The sequence below is a fragment of the Pelmatolapia mariae genome, linkage group LG5, assembly GCF_036321145.2.
Source record: "Pelmatolapia mariae isolate MD_Pm_ZW linkage group LG5, Pm_UMD_F_2, whole genome shotgun sequence".
Lineage (NCBI taxonomy): Eukaryota > Metazoa > Chordata > Actinopteri > Cichliformes > Cichlidae > Pelmatolapia > Pelmatolapia mariae.
The window spans coordinates 15,702,084-15,724,724 of NC_086231.1; the positions used below are offsets into that span (position 1 = coordinate 15,702,084).

At 39.4% G+C, this 22,641-nt stretch overlaps 1 protein-coding gene across 2 annotated transcripts in view; it reads right to left on the minus strand.

Annotated features, from left to right (window-relative positions):
* Nucleotides 1-22,641, minus strand: part of kcnb1 (potassium voltage-gated channel, Shab-related subfamily, member 1) — a 37,252-nt gene continuing 14,611 nt past the window's right edge. For both annotated transcript variants that reach the window (XM_063473847.1, XM_063473846.1), the window contains exon 3: nucleotides 1-7,781. In XM_063473847.1, coding sequence (XP_063329917.1) covers nucleotides 5,865-7,781 — 1,917 coding nt within the window. In that variant the 3' untranslated portion in view covers nucleotides 1-5,864. The remainder of the gene's footprint in view (nucleotides 7,782-22,641) is intronic.

A 22,641-nucleotide genomic window follows, 5' to 3' on the forward strand; every position in this document is an offset into this window, starting at 1 on the left:
GGGAAACGTTGCTTTTTATTAAGAAATAAAAATATCTTGGGACATTGAGACACTTTCTTTTAACATGAAAAGTACTGGCTCTGTGTGAATCACAACCAGTTACAACGCCAAAGTTACAACATGCACTGAACAATAGAACATTTATACAGAAACAACAGCATAGAAAGTCAACAGGTAAAAATGTTTTTCTCTTTTTGTTTTTGTTTTACAAAACAGACAGCCTCGGGACCTACAAACAACATTGTATAAGAGCTGGCTAAGGTCATTCAAATATCTTTTTTCAATTCCCTGGAAACAGTGTACTTTACAAAGACTGATGGCTTAGGCAAGGTTGGGGTCAATTCCACTGAGAGCTTAAATTATAGGGAAAAAATAGTTTGTTTGAATTTGTCCGTTTCTCATGCTTTAATACTGCTTTTTATTATAGTGCCACGTGTGATGTGTCTTGTGCACCACCTTGAATCGACCCCAACCCTGTAATACAGTGTTAGATTCAGAGAATGTGGAATTGGACTACTTGCTAAAGCAGTAGTTCTCACCAGGTTTTGGAAACTATCACGTCCTTGAAAAAGTCCTGTGGGGATTGAAGAATAAATTAAAGAAATAAGAAAATAAAAGAACGGAAACTCCTTTAACCTCTTTTTTAAATTTAGCAGCTAGCTCAACAATCAAATTCTCTTTTAGATTTTAACTAAATGCTTAATACTGTACAGCTGGGAGTCATATGGGATGATTAGGAATTGTACTTATAAAAATCTTAGAGAACTTGTGCTCTTAATTTTAATTGGTATCAATAAAGAAGAGGTAAAAGAAGTCACTAGATTGTGTTGTCTTGATAAAGAGTCATGGTTTAGTCCTTTGATTCACATCGGATTGCTCCACAGGGAACCGCAGTGAAATTAAAAGGTCTGCTATACTATTAGAATCAATTAATTTGAATGGCTCCCTTGAAAATGGAGTGGATTTAAGTGTCCAAATAAAATGAAATGAAGCTAAATGTAGAAATGAATGACACTTTTTTTTAATATTATTATTATGGTGGTATTGTGTCACAGTATCACAGTCTAAATATGAAATCAAACATCATACTTGATGTTTCTTTGCTCTCTCCTTTCTAAAAGCTTAACTATAATAATGCTAGTGTCAGGATTTCAGTACTTGTCAGTGTGTGTGCGCACATGGTTGTGCATTTGCGAAATATTTTTCCACAATAAATCTCAGGTCTCTACTCTAGTGCTTGCTGCCTATTCGTGATATATTGATTGTCATCATTGTTGAGAGATATTTCAGTGAAAAATGGTCCCTGACTACAATAATATAGAAAACCTAAATGATAGGACAGAAGCTCACGTGGTGCTTAAGGAGGGGTTGCGTGAGCTCAATGCCCTTCATATTTCATATTTATCTCTTAATTCACCCTAAAATATTTGTCTGGCTGCTTTTTGTTTTTTCTTGACTCAAGTAACAAAATCAAAATGGACAGTAAGGTATAATCAGGTGAAATAAGTTGAACTGTATTTTTTCTTAAAATAAAATCTGTTTGACTAAATGTGTCATGAATTCCTTTGGGAATTTAACCTGTGACTTCAACCTCAGGAAAATGTGAAGAATTACACACATTTAATGGACAGTATACATGTAGGAACGTAACCAAAGGAACAATACCAGAGACCATCTGGATCATTTTCAATACCCACAGTCAACTGCAACAGGATATTTTCTTATAACAAAAATCTATTTAACAGCTGTTTGTGGGTAATTATTGTAATTTTTTAGCATTGTGGGGGATTTTTTTGTTTTTGTTTTTTTGGTACTTCAAATAAAGAAAGACATTAAATTAAAAAAAATATATCTACACGCACAGGAAAAATGTAAAGGTGTAATACAACGTGAGTCAATGAGATGAAGCTATGCTCAGTACAATTATCTTCTTAATTATACTAAACGCGATTCATAAAATGCTCCTCCCGTATCTCTTTTCCCAGCTGTAAATAAAGCTGCACTTCAAAAACATCGACTAAAAATAATCCTATTTTCTCACACAACTCTAATATTTTCTTTGTATTGCAATCTGCATTACTGCTGCATGTTACAGTCAGGACTGTAGATGGAATAGAGAGAAAACAAAAGGCAGGATTCCCCCAGCCCGCACATTCATATTGGAAACAGTTCATTCTTTTCCATTAAGCAGCAACCACACTGCTATAATGCCCCAGCTTTACAGCAGTCTCCCTCTCTCTCTCTCTCACACACACACACAGTTCCCTCTGCTTCTCGCAGTCGTTGGTATTCCTTTCACACCTCAGCTCCTCTCACTATGGGAGAGCAATATGAAATGGTCCAACTCTGTGATTAAAACAGGAAGTGAAATCAGGATTTGTGATTAGACTCTAAACTACAACACTAAAACGATATGTGTCAATCAACTTAGGTTGGATAAATTCTGAAAAAATAGATTTATAATAGTGCAATGCTCTTATTTGCGTGCATCATTTGCCAGTATATTTGTGTCAGGAAAAGACTGAGAAAGATTTCAAAGTTATTCTTTTTTTCTTTTGACAGTATATTTTGTTGGCACTGAGGTTCTTTGCTCATCTTGTTAACATTTGTGAAAGATGTGATGACAGAAGGCGTACTGTACCTATTCAAAAGATTTTTAAAGACGTTACAAAAACTTTGTACTTTTGCACTAGAAATTAGATTTCAAGAGATTGTGGAAGGACTCTTGATACTGTAACTCAGCTTATGTTAATGGGTGGAAATCTTGTATATAAAAGATGGACTTAGCTTTAAAGTAAATCCCTTACATAAGTGCTGAAACATTTAATATTTCTAATGTCCATTGGTTGAAAAAAAAAAAAGTCTTTCAGAAAGTTACTCCGTTGCTCTCTTAGTTTAGGACCATGGTAAATACTTTTCTGGTGAGTTCATATTTGCAATCTTGTCTTCTAAGTCTTATTAATCATGGTGTTTGTTTTATAGGGAGCAGGTGAAAGAGAGCCTGGAGAGGTGGAGGTATGTGCTGGAGAGAAGAGGAATGAAAATCAGTAGAAGCAAGACAAAATACATGTGTGTGAATGCGATGGAGACAGGCGTAACAGTGAAGGTGCAATGAGCAGAAGCAGTGAAGGTGGATGAGTTCAAATACCTGGCGTCAACCATCCACAGCAATGGATGGTGAAGAAGAGAGTGCAGGCAGGGTGGAGGTGAGTAACATGGGTGATTTGTGACAGCAAAATGTGAAAGGGAAGTGTGGAAGCATTGGGAGTGACCAGGATGGACAGGTCAGGCAGGAGGAAAAAGAAGAAGACCACAGAGAAGATTCATAGATGTGGTAAAGAAGGACATGAGAAGAGTTGGCATGGCAGAAAAGCATGCTAGGGACAGGGTGATAATCCTCTGTGGTGGACTCTTGGTTGATTCTCGGGAAGGAGTCGCTCTCATGACTCATCCAGTGACATAACTACCTGGTTAATCAGTGGCATGCAGTCTGTTGACGTCACATTTTCAGCTCAACTCAGCTCACTTGGGAATGTACTAAAAATACTGGTGGACATCCCTCAGCCTCCCAGTAGATCCAGATATGGTATAAACTGGAATATCCTAGGTGGGGTCTGTCTGGAGTTATCACATTCATAAGATTTTCAGAAAACTTCATCTCTAAACTTGACCTTGACATCAAGGTCATGACATTCCAACTCGTCTGAGATTTTTGCTAGGTGCACCTACGGTATGAATGTCAACATCACCTCGTTTTGAGTGGTCGCATTCACAACTTGGGTGACCACACTGCTCGCCCGCCAGTGATGACAATACCATATCAGCCTTTTACGGTTGAGGGGTAAAAGGTACCTGATAACAGGAACCACTGAGTCGAGTCAAACCCAACTAGGTACTAGTGGAAAAGAGGATAAAATGCTCCAGGCACCAGTGGCTGATTTCACATTGGCTAAGTCCATGTTTCATATACAATCTGACGTGTAAAGTAGCTCTTAATATATTTTTAAGATCACGAGGACCACTTCTGTTTTGCCTCTCTCACCATCTACAATCTGTATGAAGAGTGCAGCAATTCTTGTTAAGCGACTGGTCCTCACTATACTATGTAGCAGTGTAATCACACAGGTGTACGGAGAATTGTGTCTGCCAATCCAGGGGATAACAGAACATATATTAAAACTGAATTCATGAACATAAAAAATAAAGTACAAAGTCCTTATATTATAATGTTAGATTTACACAGTACTCATGAATATGCACAGTGAGGAGTGGCTCAGCTAACATGCAACTACTGTCGCTTTATGGGTTCACGTGTCTCCATGTGTGATTCGTAAACGTGTGTGAGCATATGTTACATGTAAGTCGACCTTCGCCACTCCAATTAACAAATCACTGCTTAGCTGTTGCCAACATTTGAGGGCAACAGCTATCACCATGGAAACTAAACGTATCTATGGTATCCTGAAAATTGTCTTCAGTACCTGGATGTATAGTTTGCCGGTGTGTTTGTGTATGCACTCATGCATGAGTTTTATCAGTTCTGGCATTCGCACCCGATTAATGGTAAACTGGATCTGGTTGCGGATGGTGCTGTTATATATATTTTTTTATCATTTAAGACACAAAATAGGGGTTGGATAACTCCCCTGCTTTTGCTGTTTTATACACATATCGTTCATGCATTTGTGAACAATTTGGCTGCTTTTATGTTGGTCAAACGAAGGTTGATGCATGCTGAACAACTGCTCTAAACATCATGTCAGTAGGCTAGGAGGATTTCCTTATATATGTTTTTTTTATTTAGAGATGATGGACAAGCAAATCATCATGTTATTTTATGTTATGAGACTGGGTACACGCATGCTTTCATAATGTGCATTTTATGCAGCAATCAGCATAATTCTTTCTTTTGTTAGCCCATGTCAAAAAGAAACCTCTTGGTCCAAAAAAAAGATTCTGATGTGCTAGGAAATCTATCCGTCATTCGATCATTCACTCTCACCAAGACATGTTAACATGAGTTAGCAAAACACTGTTAACAAAAAAAGTGGTCATTATAATGGATGATGAGCTGGAGCAGTGTCTGTGCCAAAACACTGAACCTCATACGAGATAACTCTTCACATGTGATTATGACACAGCAGACCAGAAATGTACTTATTTCTAATAGGAACTTTCTCTTATCTATAGAAAAATAAATCAGGCTTGACAGTCTCAAGAGTGTGTGTACATGAATTATCATTTGGCCATTCATTACTGTTCACTCTCTCTTGCTCTGTCTCTTATAGACACAGGCACACATATAAGCAGACATGCACACCCCTACGAATGTAAATGACTAAGGCCAGGTTTGGGAATGGAGGGCACAAGTAAGTAGCTTATAGGCTTCTAGGTCCTCTCCTGTATCTTCAAGACTACAAAATCAACCGGGACTTAGTTCTGGAAAGTGGCTGCGGGGATTTTTTAGAGATAACCCCCTGCAACTAAAACCATCATTTAGCTGGGTTTCGCACTTATAACTACAGCTTTATTTCTCTGATGACTCTACATCTCTGAACAGACCCATTGGCTACTTGGGAGTGGTCTTTTGTTGTGTGTGTGGAATATCTCCTTATAGGAATGAGCTGAAGGAGGGGCAGTGACATTCTCCAATTAAGAAATGTTTTTCTCCCAGAGTATTCACTACACATGTTCACCCAAGGCTTATTGCCCAGTGGCATGCTCAGGTAATTTGTGAAATGTTTTAGTGAGACCAGTTGTCTCTCCTTCCTTTGTCTCTGGCTTGGAGTGTTTTAGCCTTTAAGGTGTCTCTACCAAAAACACTCTGTCCCAAACTTGCTGTTAGTTTTTGCTTCACTTGCACCTCAGAGGCCTTTATCCAAAGTATTTTGACGTCCCCTCTCAGCCTTCGGTCTACGTGCCATCTCTGGTCCTATGTGATTTTCATGAGCTAGCCCACGAATCCCTTCTAGGGGGAACAGACAATTCTGACCCAGCATTTTCTGGGCTGCTTCTAAATGGTTAGTACCCCTCTGGTAATTTATATTAATGCTGCGTTTCGGGCTTGCATCAGCCAGGAGACGCTCAGAGGGACTGGTGTCAGACATGTCACGGAGGTGCTCATCATCGTCTGTATCGGCATCAATGTATTTGCTGATGGAGGAGTCATGGAAGGTGAAGACAGTTGGGGCCAGGGGAGTGCCTTCTGGAGACTTTGGTGGGGTCCTGCTGCTGGCAGTAGTGTACGCAGAGGTTTCAGGGCTTAATAGAGAGTGGTCTGACACAACCGAGCTGTCTGAAAGTGGGGAAAGTCCTGATTCCCCGTCGCTGCGGCAGCCTCCTTTGGGAATAAGGCTTTTTGAGGAGTTTCCAGAAAAGAAAAATTTCCTTGTGCTGTCCGTCTTTGTGACAGACACAGGGGTCAGCATGGGCTCACGGTCCCCTGTTGTTTGCTGGCCAGTTTTTGTATTGGTGTGCTGGGACAATGCTGTCGCTGGACTGTATGAGAAGCGGTTGCTTTCCTGAAGACCAAGATCTATTGCAGGACTGTGGGAGAAGCGTGGATTCTCCTGGAAGTCTGTTGCACAACTAATGTAGCTGTCAATGCTGGATAAGCTTTTCATGTCTCCAACTCCATCCCTGGTTCCTAGGGCTTGTTGACCATGGTCATGTATAGCCCCCAGCTCTATCTCATCCCTCTGTTTACCAACTCTGGAGGCCCTTTCTTTAGCATTGAGGTTGGGTTGTGACTGTGTCTTTGCCATCTGGTTGTACATCTCTTCTAGTTCCTGAACATTTAACCTCTGGGGACTGGTGGCTCGGGCCTTGCTGGGAGAGCCTAACTCCTGGGCATTGAAAGAACGGTTTGAGCTCGTCTCTGATGCAGCCCTCTTGGGAGTCCATTTCCAGCGGCTGGGTGAGAGGTGGTTGTCATGAGGCCTCTCGCTCTTCTCCACCACCACATCCATCAGCTCTGCACTACGTGCAAATGCTTCTTTCAAGTTCATTGAGACAATGCTGCCATTTCTCTTTGCCCTTTCTAAGGCTTCTCTTCTTTTAAGGGCCTTTTCTTGCCTCTTCTGTTCCTTATAGAATTCAGAAAAGTTATTTACAATAATAGGAATAGGTAGAGCGATCACAAGTACTCCAGCTATGCAGCATAACCCCCCCACAATCTTTCCCAAGAGAGTTTTGGGGTAGATGTCACCATAGCCCACTGTGGTCATAGTAATTGTAGCCCACCAGAAAGAAGCTGGAATGCTTTTAAACTTTGTATCCTCTTCATCCTTCTCAGCAAAAAATACCAGACTGGAGAAAATCATGATACCCATGGCAAGGAAAAGAATAAGTAGGCCCAACTCATTGTAACTCCTCCTAAGGGTGAAACCCAGAGACTGAAGACCTGTAGAGTGACGAGCCAGTTTCAAGATACGTAGAATACGCATGATCCTAAAAATCTGAACCACACGCCGAACATTTTGAAACTGTAATACACTCTTGTTGGATTCTGTCAGGAAAATGGTGACGTAGTAGGGCAGGATGGCCAACAAGTCAATAACATTTAGAGGACCCTTAAAGAACTTCCATTTATTCGGGGAGGAGAGGAAGCGGAGCAAGTATTCCATGGTAAACCAGGCAATGCAGACAGCCTCCACGTGGGCAAGTTGAGGGTTGTCTGTGGATTGGCCAAACTCATCTGTATCCTGTAGCTCTGGTAGGGTGTTCAGAGACAGGGCAATGGTGGAAAGCACGATGAAAAGGATGGAGATGATGGCGAGTATCTGAAAGACAAAATTAGTCAATATGAGATTTTATGCATCAGAGAATGGCTTACAGTAATTAAAACTTTGGTCACTTGAGAGGTTTTGTTGCAGACATTGAAGACACTCAGCGAGCTCAAGATGTTGGGAACAGCAAACCTGCTAAAAACCTTGAAAACTGCACTCAGGTGTATTTAGAAGAAGTGGTACTATTTTAAAGACAAAACAAATTTGGTATGATTTACCTTTTTCTATTTACAGCTTTGTGTACGATGTTGCATGAGTCATAAAACTGGAATTATTTTTAAAAACCTTCTTTCGCTTTAATGACTTAAACTTGAAGTTGAAAGCTGTGTTAAGTGGAAACTATGAAATTGAAATCATCATCAAGTGTGCACTTTAGCATACTTTTATTACCTGATCACACAATTAAGCTATATGCAAGTGAATATTAAACTATAACAGTTTAAATAAACCTTCTATAAATGCCTGACTGACAGTGTGACTGCCTGAGAGCTAATGGATTAGACAAACTTGGACCACTTATTTATTCATAACTCACTTATCAGGCTGATCCACATGAGTGAGTGTGCTTGAGTGGACAATTATGTTTAGCACCAATCAACAAAAACAAAAGTATCACAGCAACACATATCAGACTCACTGAATAATTTTCTAAAACATAAAACTGGGAACTGGCTAAAACAGTAAATGCTTATTTTTGGTGTAGAAAGTTTTTTTTAAATGATATTTTATGACATTTTCCAAACTGGAGGTTGGACAGAGCCCTCGAGAGCTCAAATAGGCTCTTGAGCACTTACTCCTGCGCTGAAATTGTCATGTTAAGATAATTAAGATGAGCCTACCATTATCACAGAGTGCTGAACCTACTTGCTAGCCACGAAATCAGTGACTAATTGAAAGGCTTCGGTGCTCTCTATTTAAGAGTAGGATAAGGGTAAAACATAATCTGCATGTAGTTTTACACTGTTTTCTCCCATTATGGTCTCTCTAGAATTACTGAGGAGAGACCTCTCACTCGCCGTCACTTGACACCATCATGTAATGAAAATGAACCTGCAATAACCACATAGGAGCAGAATGTCCCCAGAATCTACTGCACTTGATGATGCTGATGATTCACTTTACGCAGTACACAGAACTGGGAAGTCTGTCAAAAAACAGCACCCTGACACACACACACACACACACGCTACCCCACCCACTCTCCACCAATCATGCTAACAAGCACGTACGTGGTGGCAGACTACACCTCTCTGAGCACTGACAGCACCCCCATCAACCAGTATTCATTGTGTAAACAAAAAAAATGGTTGCGTTTGCTTTGAAGTATGTTATTCTTGAGTTTGTTTGATCTGAGTAAATGACTGCGCAATACTGTATGAGAAATACTTGAGAAAATGTTGCAGTGCCATCCAGCTTGCGATATACCATCAAGCCCAGCTCACAAAAAAAAAATAGTCAGAATGATTTTACATCTAACTTTGTAGAAGACAAAAAAACTTAGTGATGTCATACCACATATTAAAGGTTAGTTCACAAAAATCACTTGAATGAAATCTTGAGGTTTGGTTTGATTTAGTATGACACTTTAAAATTTTAGTCCTCAAGCTGTCATGTGGAACAGTAGCTCCCGAAACGGTCTACTAAGGAACACTGTGCCGAAAAATAGTATCAGGGGTTAGATAAACAAAGACAGATGGCCTATGATGTAAGTAAAGCAAAGAGTTTTTCTCTTATTTACCTCATTTCCTACTAAGTTAGACAGATATCTAAATTTATCTGTTGCACAAAGAACTTTAGTTGCAAACTATTCTAAAAAGAAAAACTGTTATTAATAATAATAATAATAATAATAATAATAATACATTTTATTTAAAAGCGCCTTTCAAAACACCCAAGGACACTGTACAGAGCAAAAAAGACAAGCATAAAAACAGGAAATAAACACAATAATAAAAGAAGGTTTGATCATATGAGTTTAGTGAGTTCTGGGCAAATTATACTTTTTAAAGAAGAAAAATGAACAGCTAAGTTCACTATTTGTCGTTCTTTTCTCTGGCTGAAAAATACTTGTCCTCAACACCTGACCATTACAAGGATGTTTTAACTGGAAAATTTAGCAGCACAGAATTTCAATAAATTTTTTAAATGTTAGGAAAAAAATGATAGTAACAGTAGATAGTGTAAATAGCATTGGAAACTTCCTGTTGCCTTAAATCTCCTTTAATGCAGTCAAACAAAAATGGCCGACCACATATTGACCATTGATTTAACAGTGTTTAGTCTGATTAGGGTTGTCACCAGAACTGATACTTATAGTACCATTTGATACACACAGTGGCTAAAAGATTTGTCAAAAAGGATAATCTACTACCAACTGATTCTAAAAATTACTATCAGATAAGAAACTCTTTTGCAACAGTGTCATCTTCACTTCCTTCAGCTCACACACATTTACACACAGACAGGCAGACACACCGCCCCTCCCCTCACTAGCAGCTGAACACATGAAGAGCAGCAGAACAAACTTGATGAACACGGACACATTAGCCTGTATGGAACATTTTGTGAGGTCAGTAAAACTCCTGTTTCAACAAAATTTAAGTATTAATTACCATAAGCATTAACCTGGCCAGTGCACACATCGACATTAGCCATTTAGCTATAATCAGTTATCTACATTAGCTGTTTGTTTAGGTATTGTCACAAGATAGTGGCTAACAGCTATGGCTAATTATAAAATGATAACATTAATATAAGAGATGAGCAGAAAACATTATTAGTCCTGCCCATTTGTGCGATGATAACATGATTATTTGTGTCTGACATTTTTCTCTTAAGGGCAAACAGTGAAGCTGAGGAAACTATACCAAAACGGTAGCAGCATACCTTAGCAACTGATCTGTAACAAAGCTATGGTGCTAAGTGAGAGGCACAGGAAATAAAACAGGACTGTAGATGAATATATTTGCATATATTCCTTTTATTTTTGTCCTTCTCCTCCCTAGTGATCTTGAAAATGTTATTGAATATTGCATATTTTCCTGATATCGAGTTTGTGGCTTTCTGTTCTGACTGGTCTAGGCTCTTCTCCGCTTTTTTCATTCTTTGAAAAACTTTTGTTAAGGGAACTCTAGTCAGTTGGATGGCTATGATTACAAGACTAGGAAACATTTACAGCCAGAAGATTAATACTCGCTTACTCACTTTCTTTTGTGAACCAGACCTCAACTAACTACAGTACAGACAAACAAACACCTAAAGAAAAACCATGAAAAAAGCAACTTGTCTTTTGGCTTTAGTATGCACCGGGGATGTCAACAGCCTTCAGCCTGAGTTAGTAAGGTTTAGAAGAAGGTGGCTAATGCTTTAGTTTTTAATGCAACAAGCTAAATGGGTGCATGTAAACGTTTGTAAAAGAAACTTGGCCTTCCGCAGAAGATAACCTATTCCTGCAGAAGCAGAAAGACCTGGATTATGTGAAAGTGTCTAACAAGGTATTTGCAACTCAGTACATATATAATTGCTGGTGGTAAGCTAGTTTAAGAAGCTGCAAATAGACTGTCCAAAATAAAATTCAAACGAAGATCTAATTACAGAGGCTATTTTTTACAGATATAAATAAATATGCTTTGAAATTTTGGCTCACACGTTGGTTGCCTAAGGCAAAACACTTTGAAAACCACTGACTTAGAATATGTGTAAAATATACTAATTCTTTTTTTATGGTTCTATTTCATACCTGTTATAAAAAAAAATATCCAAGTCAGACACTGACTATCCCTGTGTGCATTTCAGTGATAACAGCTTAAAAAAGTCTCCAGCTTTCCTTTATAATTGGGAATAAAGTAAACAAATCCACCAGGTCTCTCTTGATCTTAATGCTGAGGTAAAAGAAAGGGGCTCCTGTCCCTGTCTGACTTGAGTGATGATGAATCACAGAGTCAACATAATCCAGTGGTGTATATTTTGTGTATTTATCATAAACTAATATACTGTATGCTGCATTTTTTTAGTTTACAGTGACTGATACAAAATTTCACATACTATATACAGTACTGTGCAGAGGTCTTCAGCCAACCCTCATTTCTTTATATTTTGCTTCCAAGGAGCCAGACCATCCATCCATGGTGTGAAGCCTATCCCAGCTGCCACAGGGCAAGAGGTGGGGTAACTCAGACAGACATCCTTTTGCACCTATGGACAGTTTAGAATCACCAAGTAACCCGACCCCACTAACTGGGTGTTTTTGGAATGTGGGTGGAAGCTGGAGTGCCCTGTGAGAACACAAACAATTACCCACACAAACATGGGGAGACCATGAAAACTCCAGTTCCTTTACCCTGGTAACCTGCAAGCTAGTTTGCAGCTGACGCACTTCCTCCAAAATATTACCAGGCCCGATAACTTAAACCAAGCAATTGGTAATAAATAATCTGCTGGCTATAATCATAAATCAAAGACTCGGCAAACAGAAAATATGCAAAAAATGGTTCCAAAACACACTGCCATAAACATTTCAATAAATTGCTAAACCAATTTCCTACTTTCCTGGCAAAATATAAAAAAATAAGGTGTGGCTCAGGACTTTTGCACAGTACCGTATCACATACTGTTTACTCATGACTTACATCTTTCTCTATTACTATAATAAATGATTTGAGCCTTCAAGATGAATGTAATGTTACATCTGATTCCTTTAGTTCCTTACTTCATGAACTTCAGTCCGCATTTGTTATATTAACCCTAAATGACTCCAGCTCCAAACAGCACAACTTGGAGGATGAGTAGGAGGCTGCAGCTAGAACACTGAGCCTGTTTTGGCAATAGCCCACACAAAAGAGGTTAGGATGTTATATGATGAAATCAATCATAGGATAGTTAAAATACTCCAAAAATGAGTGCAGTGTTGGACCAAAATGCCGCATAGGGGGTGAGATATACTATTCAGTCCAGCAGTTTAACATAGCTAACAGTACAAAGTGAAATATTTCACTGTGACTTCCTTCCTTGATCAAAACCTCAGTGATAAACTGAATCTGCGGGTAATACATACATCAACAAATGAACCAAAGCCTCACATGGAGCACTTGATATATTGTTTTTTGTATAAATCATCTAGAAGAAATCACAACTTACAGGCAAAAAAAGGAAGGGTTTTAACAAAGGTTGTTAGAAGGCGACTGACAGCAATGATTGACAGCGAGGACCTTGACATGGTCTAACAATTCGGACTCCCAAGAGTAAAAGTGATGGCTCAAAAGACAACCTTATCTACGACCAATCAGAGCAGGAGGACACTGTTGCCATAGCATCGTGGCAGACATGAATAATGACCCTATCTGTTTATTTTCTTCCCTCTGTGCTCCTCTCCCTCCTGCCCTGGAGGAAATCTGTTTGAATCAAACACTTGAAGAGAAGAGAGGTGCTGGGACTGGAGAGTGAGGGTGGAGCTGACAAAGCCAGCACGAAAGTAAAGGGGTGGAGATGATGCAGTGAAAAAACACGATGCCGTTAAAGAGAAAACTTCGACATGTTATACTTGTAACAGGGTGTGTTACAAGTATAACACAACATATTAAAGTTCGCCCACTGATTACTCGATACAGTAGAATCGTAACGAGTCAGGAAAGATACAGAAACAGGAGGACAAAAAAGGGCAGAAGGTAATAGATTGAGAAGCTATAAAAAGGTCGTTAATGAAGGCACACTGGTGCTGCTGTGTCTTATGGTTATGAGGTTAAGTTCCACTAGGAAACCCTGCACATTTCCCAGTAGCCTCTGTCCCTGATGGCCTTGCCTCTACAAACTGTGCTCGCTCTCTATCCCTGCCTGGCTTGTCTTTATCTCTTACTTCCTTAAATTGTTCAGTGTCATGGGGTGCTAATTTCATAAGATTACTGAACCCCAAATCTGTGATAAAACCTTTCAGTTTACTAGAAAAAAGAGACCGCGAGCATGTGCATGTTAGGAAAATGTTAAATGGAGCTCTAGATGTGATTCTAATGACATCGACAACATAACCAACTATTTTTAGACTCTCAATTGTCCACATGACAAAACGGATGTTAATAGCAGCCACACCCGAGATCCTACCCTGCAATTTTTCTGTGGTGGATACTGTATAATTGATTTCATTATATTAACCCCCATAAAATGACAGCAACTACTGATGAATGCGCCATGGTCTAATAAAGGGGATAAAGGACAAAGGGAGGGAGATATTAATATCTAGAGGAGAGGAGAAGACAACATGTGAGCAAGAGCAGAGTGACAGGAAATCCCACCGTGACACTAAACAAAGCCAGATCACACTGGTCCCTCATGGCACACTTGTGCAGACACAATAGTCTGCATAGAGCAACACCATCTTTTTGGACAAGGTGACACCAGCCCTCATTAGTGTGCTTGAAAAACAAGTCCTGGACATAACTGGTATGAAGGATGCCCTCAAAAGTCATCCAAAAGAGTAAGTTTTTATAAATGGAATTCTCTGCAGAGGGAATACTGTCTCATACACTATCCTTAGCACTTGGGACTCGAAACAGGGCAAACTCCTTGTCAAATTATTTTTGCCCATCTTCTTGTGCTTGTACCTGGGTGTGCTTCACTACCCACTCTCTTTCAGATACAACAGCCTGCTTTTATGCTGGCTGTGTCGCAGCAGCTGTGATTCATTTCTTTGCGCTGCATTGGCTTTACCAGGGTCAGGCTCATTCATCTATCAACCCAGTTCTCATACAGCAAGGAGAGAACCTTGAACTTTACACCATATATATGTATATATATACATATATATGTGTAAAGCTCTGGAAACAAACCATGGCAACATTGAAATTACAGTTATAGTAATTCTCTAAAACTGTAGTTTTATTTCATACCTCTTTTTTTCCTTAGAGAATATGAACAGCTACAAAAAACAGGTTGTTATTCATGATTTTAAATTACTGTATTTCCAATTCACTCATTGCCTGAAACTAAAGTATCAAGAGGTTTCAAACAGGTGGAGTATAGCTTTTTATAGAGCAATTGGAAATGAAACCTACCCAAACCCAACAAGTCTGTTTACAGGATATATAAAAAGGTTAAACTGTGTTCTTTAACTCTTTTTCCCTTGGACACCAAATAGGAGGAACTGTTCTTTGTCTTTTCTGAACTGAGCAGTTCAGGTCTGCTTCCAGAAACAAATTTATTGGGTGTGCGTCAGAAATTAGTGAGGTTTCAAAACTTTCCATCAAAGGCACATGAGAGGTCATTAAATTTCATCTTTATGGGGGAAAAAGTTAAGAATACTTTCCAGCTGTGTTCTTACTACAAAGGTGCTCCTCCTATGCATTTATGCAGAGGAAATGTATTACTGTATTAATAGTATTACTGTTAAACGCAACTGAATTCAGGTTAGTATTCTCACTCTGCACTAAGTCTGGTGGCATCCCAAGTGACAGTTAAGGAACTCCCTGACTCCCAGTGCTCTGGCTGGCACCTTGTCTCATTAGCAGCAACAGGAGCAACAGACTCTTCTGCTTTAACAGTGTGCCTGTGAGTCCCAGCATCCCTGTCTGTTAACTTTGCCAGCACTCACCCAGGGAAATACGTTAGACCTACATTATAATGACAGGCTCTCCTTAAACTTAAACACCTGAACAAGCATGGTCTGAAGCGTAAAGGTGAGCGGGCTCTATTTTTGGCTGAGTAAATTCAGGTCTTGCTTGCTCACTAAGATCCACTCACAGCTGACTTGCTTTCCCATCATCCCATGAGCCACATTGGAGGCCACTGGGAAACCATGCAACACTCTCCCAGCCTCGACTGCCAGCCACTGTCACCATGACAACCCCCTTGAAGCTCGACAGGAGGTGGCTACGTGGACCTGCTTGTGAAAAGCAAGTCTGACAGAGTCTCCTTCTCTGTCTCTCCCTCTCTCTTTCCCTCTGTCCCTGATTTGTACCTTTCTGAGAGCTCACCAAGCTTTAAACCATCTGCTTCTGTCTCTATTCTGTGTCCAGGTTTCTCTGGTATTTGTGTCACATCGCTTTTTGCATTTTAGCAGAGCTTCAGCTGCAGTAGCATAGGCATCAGTTCAGCTGGTTAATATTTTTCTATGGCACCGTGGCTCAATATTTAAACAAAAACTAAAAGCCCCCATCATTATTTAAAAAGGGAACAGACATGAGTGTGCCAGACACCACCTTTACTTGCAGATGTTTGCACCACGTGCCACATGCTAGGTCTTCTACCATTTGACTGGATGAACAGTAATAAAAAACCACGCCATCCTTCTTCGTTTTCTTCAGGATGTTATTATCAGTGGTCAGTAGTATGTGAGTAATAATGTGAGTGCTAAATAATGTGGAATAATTCACACTCCTGTTTCGAATAGAATGGCTCTGCCTCCTCGCTGCCTGTGAAAGAGATGGGGTTTCCATGGAGACGGGAGGAGACTGTGTCTTCCACATTTTCCCCCAGCATGATAGCTTGAAATACGCACACACAATTTGCAGTGGCTCAGCTGTAGTCTCCCCAGCAGACATCACTTCTTAACTTTGAACAGCATAGCCTCATTTATCTTAACCTCCCACATCTTGCCAAAATGAATAACTTATATCTCATGGCCCTTCGTGGGAGATCCTGCCAGTATCGTGACCTTGCTTCCGTGACATTCATTCTACTGTACTCTTAGCCTTCGTGTATGTGGCTTAGTGAGGCAAAGGTGAATAACACATTATTAAATGTTTGGATATCACATGCATGTGATTTGTTTTTCCTTCAGACCACTTAATTTTAAAAAATGTAGTGAAATCACATCTCATGCTCAAACTGTAACCTTTTTGAACTGATTCGAGATTAGATGTAGGAATGTAATTATGTGATTCTCTATATTTAATAGCAGTTGTGCGCCTTTATACTATACCGCTCAAAAAAACCTTTTGTTTTTGAAAGAAAAGCACAGTTGTTTTTATTAGATAAGTTAAGAAATGCTATAAATGAAAATTCATAATTTTCATTCATCATTTATGGTTTTTAATAAAATATTTACATAAGCAACCATAAAAGCAGCCATTTGTCCAGTGGCGCATCTTGTTACCTAATGTTGATACATGATAACATGTTAGCACAGCTAAAAACTGTGCTGTTGATTAAGACACATACATTTGGCTGTTAATGGGTCTGCAGCTTGCCAATGTTTGATTACAATGTCTTAATCCTCTTCAAATAAAGCACTTTCTTCAGAAATTCATCAGCATATTCTCAGACTAAGAAAGGCTCATTTGCAGTACACGAAGGCTTATCAAAGTGGGAAATACCCCCAAAAGCCATACAACAGTATGCATATAAATTATAGATGGAGAAAGATTTCACCAATCCTCATCATTGTTGAGCAACCCCAAACTTTTGAGTGGTTGTATATGATGAGCTTGTATTTATTTCTCCATTTTATAATTTGGCCTTTTAAAAATATGTGCTTTGAGGGAATAGAAAAGTCTAAAACAGGCCATTTTTGGGATCTTCAGCAAACTTTTCCCCAACTCATGCAGTGCTTGCATGCACAAAGTGCACCAGAACCCAATTCAGTAAACCACTAAAGTAGGTAGGAAATCTATGCTTGCCCCATCCATCTCCTGAATGAATCCCACCTCATCGCCTCTCCCTCTCAATTATTCATGCATTTCAGATGAAGAAGAGAATCCAGACTCAGCATCTATATTTAAACTCTGACTGGTCCATGGTGGTTATATAAATAGAAACAGTATACAGTCTGGTTTGATACACCAAAGAAAGCTGTTCTCATCAGAAATAACAGTGTAACGTGAACTACAAAGCATTTAAAACATTCACAAGGAATTAAAAGATTAATCAGTGGGTATCAGTGTAGACTGATGATTTTACAGGACAGTTAAGGGTAGTTAATGCAATGTGTGGTGAAGCTTCACCTGTTCTTTCTGTCTATGAAATGCATAAAAATAACACCTTAAGAACTTCTCTCATCAAAAACAAAAAAACAAAGAGGCAAGGTTATTACATCGTTCAGAGATATTTCGCTGCTATATTGTCTAATAGAATGCAGTTCACACTGTGTGCCATTCTACAATGATTTATTTATTACGAAATCAGAGAACATCATGAAGTACTCCGCACACATCAGCACAGAAGGAAAAGTTAAAAGCGAGTGAAACACTGATTTGAAACGCAAAGATAGATGTAGGCAGCAAAAGACCCACACATAACTCGTTTACAGAAATGCACACACACACACACACACACACACACACACACACACACACACACACACACACACACACACACACACACACACACACACACACACACGTACACACATCGTCAATCAACAATGATGCTTGAATAGAAGGCAGCTGCATGTTTCACAGAAATGACAGTTACCATGGTGATAGTGACAGTGAACTCTTAAACATTTCAGCGCTGGTAGTGAAAGAGTGAAATAAAGAAGCTCAAAAACACAGACACAAAGGCAAGTTATGCATGACCTAGCCTGCAAGATGTGAATGTCATGTAATCTATTCGCAGAGTGAGAGCAATATAAAGCAAGATTGCTCTTAATCCTACACTCAAACACGCTTACTGCAGATATTCAACTTGCTAACAGCATAACGGTCCTTATTTCACAGTTTGAGAGCACCAAAATCAGCGGCCATTCAGTCTGAGTGCTGTTAATCCCATTGAGTGTTACACTCAAATTAACATGCAAATCCTTAAAGTTTCTGGTAATTGGACAGCTATGAGCACTTGATTTTGCTCTTAAAAAAAATCTCTTTTGATTTGCTCCCAACAACTCAGTGTCAGACCGTGACGAAACCACGTGTCATGTCCAGTAAAATAATGTATCATTCCACCAGGATGAGCATAATATCAAATGTTTTGGTTTAGTGACAAAAAAGTACTGGCAGAGCACAAAACTCTAATTTAACACTGCATGGGCTATAATCTACAACAATAGCTTTTTTTTCCTTTTTTTTTGCTGTACACAGTACAAGCTTTACAGGACACTACTGTTAGCTGTTGTCTAAAATGCTTTTATTTTAGTGTTCCTACTGTAAAATTTGCACGCCCTCACCCATTTATCTGGCTTTCAGTTAGCTCAGTGGAGTTGAGGACAGCGTCAGACAGACTAATCTAATTTAACAGTAGCAGTAAAACAATACAGTAATGGTAAAAAATGAAATAAATAGCCTACTGTTTTGTTTTTTTAACCTAATAAAACAGAAGTCAGCTCCATTCATTAACCTCCACACAAGACACTTTGCAATATGCAAATCTTTACAGTATACATACAAACTGTACCCAACCTAGGGTTTCTATTAGCATAATTCAGCTGACAATTATTATATTGTTATTGCATTAAAAAATATGTTTATAAAAGGGACAGCAATAATAACATCTTCCATAATTTCATATTAAATTTTAATAGTTTAATAGCTTTTATGCATCCTTTTACAGTAGATCTATGATAGAACATTTAGAATATGTCTGTGAAGGTTCTCAGTCATCCAGGTCATCGTAGTCAAAGGAGTTAGCAAAGAAAAGCGTCTGGACTTCTTAAAGTTGCTTGAAGACGTTTCACCTCTCATCCGAGAAGCTTCTTCAGTTCTAAGGTCAAATGGCCGAGAGTCCCACCCGCTTTCACACCTTGGCTCATGTGATTAGAGGATCACCAGGGGGTCCTTTGTCCCTCTTTGGGGGGATACTCCCACTGGGTTTAAATCTGGGACTCTCGGCCATTTGACCTTAGAACTGAAGAAGCTTCTCGGATGAGAGGTGAAACGTCTTCAAGCAACTTTAAGAAGTCCAGACGCTTTTCTTTGCTAACTCCTTTGACAACATTTAGAATAGTTTAGATTATATTAAACCAAATTTCCTCAGCAAATCTTAATCAAACTACTTTATTGGAACAGAGAATAAACATTAGTCTGTGGAATCAGTCAACAGGGCAAAATAGTAAACAAAAATAATCCTAAAATATTTTGTAGCCATATCTAATCATTTATTCACATGTGTAACTGGTTACCTGCTAAATTAAAATCAAACCACTCACCCTGTTCTAACAAACTAGCTCAGGTGAAAAAAAATCACACTCTTTAGTACATATTAGGATATAATAAGAAATAATAATCTAGTCCTTAGCCAGACTTGAAATTAGGTAAATACACTTCTCAGATGAAGAAGAACATGACACATTAGACTGTGCCCTTATTTACGTAATAAAAACGAATTAAGCCAAAATGCAGAAGCAGTGTGTTAAAAACTAAGTGTACCCCATCAGCAGCTTGCAGATACACCTTCAGCAGAAGTAACTTGAAGTAATCATTCTGTATGACTTTATCAGTCTCAAAGTTTTGGAGGAATTTTGGCCCACTCTTCTTTACAAGGTTGCTTCAGTTCATTAGGCATTGCAGAGATTCATTTATCCACAGCTCTTTTAAGGTCCCACCACAGCATTTCAATTTAGTTGAGACCTGGACTTTGACTGGACCACTACAACATGACTAATTCTTTTTTTATTTAGCCATTCTATTGTAGATCTACTGCTTGGGATCATCGTCCTGTTGCATGACCCAGTGTCAGAAAACCTTTAGCAGTTGGACAGATAGTCTCACATTTGCATTTAAAATACTTTGGTACACAGAAAACTCTGTGGTTGACTCAATGGTAGAAACGTGACAGGTCCTGTGGCTACAAAACAATCCCAAAGGGTGGCTGTAATTATCTAGTGGCTATAGCTCAAGAGGCAGAGCAGGTTATCTACTAGTCATTTAGTTTTATGGCTCAATCCCTGGGTACTCCAGTCTGCATGCCAAGTATCCTAAGTTGCTCTCCAATGCATACTTTGGATTATGAATGTGTGTGAATATTAGGTAGAAAGCACTTCAGCTTCGAATGTGTGAATCAGGCAAGCTGTATAAAGAGTGGTAAGAGTAGAAAAGCGCTATATAAGAAGCCACAGCTGTTCTTGATCATTGGTATGAGGTGTTTCTGTTGATATTTCTTCGTGATCCACCAAATATGTTGCTGTGCAGCATGGCTAAACATCTCTAAACTATTTTCCTAAGCTGTGCTGCCATATTTTGCTCAGAGAGAGGAGACTTTCTTCCAACAAGCCTTTCAAATAAGCCATACTTGTCCAGTCTTGTACTTTCAGTCGTTTCCTGTGTCTCGTTCTCCCCAGCTGTGTTCACTTCCCCAACTGTCCTTCTGGATGTCCTCCCACTAGTTCTTTGAGTGTCTCTTCCTCTTGCTTTAGTGTTTTTATTTTTTTAGCTCACACTGTATTTTCTGGTAGTTTATAGTTTTCAGTTTTCCCTTTTTTTAACTTTATGTTTTGTCTTTTTTGGATTACCTGCCATCAGCCTAAAGAAACAGCGCGATATTCGCTGAACTCTGCTTGCCTTCGCGCTGGCATTTTGGGTTCTCACTTCTTACGCTCCTCCACACGAGGAGTCTGCTTCTCGTTAGCCGAACTAGCCCAGCCTGTTGGGAGTCCAGCTGCCCAGCACCCGGGTGCTTCTTTGTTGGTGGAACAGTGGTCTGAGGATGAGAGGCCTGCCAGCGGTGCACTCCCTGCTCCTTCCTCCAGGAGGAAGCAGGCATTCCTCGCCACAGTCCACAATGGCCCTCAGCCTGAGCCTGCATCCCTGGCCGCATCAGCTTCACTGCTGGCTTCAGCCCCTATATCTAGCTCTGTGGCTTGGCCTGCCCCCAAAACTGCTACATCTCCTCTGTTTAGCCTCATGGCCAGCCAATTCCCAGAACTGCTTTTTTTGGACTCTCCTTCTCCCTGTTGCTATTTCTTTTGCCCCAATCAAAATTTCATGGAGCCTTGCCTGCCTTTTGTGCCCTGCATTTTGGGTCCTCACTTGTCACATTTCTCCACATGACACTGAATGCTTCAGACCTGAAAATTGCCAAAATGTCTGTTTTTATAGATGTGCTGTTTTTATAGATGTGCTCACACTTGTGGATGAACAATTAAGGACTAACATATACTCTCTTAATTTAAAAGTGTGCAGGGCTTCTGTATTTTGATTTAAGTCTTTGTTAGATAATTAATGACACAGTATAATGTCATGTTTTGTACTTTTACTGAAGTTTTATTTACCATATTTTAAGATGTGCTAAGTACCATATCCTGATATGTTAAACCTTAGCATTGGAAGTGAGTATGCTTTCATTTCAAAACGTGATAAGTTTTTTTGGACACACTAACATTTACATTTTAGGCATTTTCATAGCACTTTTTAAAATTGTACTTTTGAACAAAGGCAACAGCTCTGCCTGTTTACATTCACTGTGACTGGTTAATCCCTGTTTGGGGTAAGCAAACAGTCTAAAAGACATAGCCTGAGAAGTCAAAAAAAGCAGTACTGAAAACTGACTACTTGTGTGTTTTCTGCACAAAACTGTGTGTCTCTTCATTTGGGTTTACATGTTGTAACCTGGAACCAGAACAAAGTTTAAGTGAAAGTGTTATTTTCGGTGAAAAGCCTCTTACACTAGTAGTCAAGTCTCCTCTCCATATTCCCTTGATAAATATGTCTCCTTTACCTCAGTAGAGTGGCCTTCACTCTTTCTTTAAATGTATTCAGTTGCCTTTCAAAATAACCTGCACAGTGAAATGAAATCCACCAATGAAGAAAGCAGCAAAAGCCACCAGAATCGGATCAGCTTGTTCCTGTGAAACCTTTATAGAGATTCTGTTGATCTGAGCACATATATGTTATGTTGAGAATTGGATATGAAGTGCAGGGAGGTTGCATTCAAAGGTAACAGAGAAATAGCCTCACTGAAGGACCGTGAGCAGAATATAACGCCATGCTACTTTGTT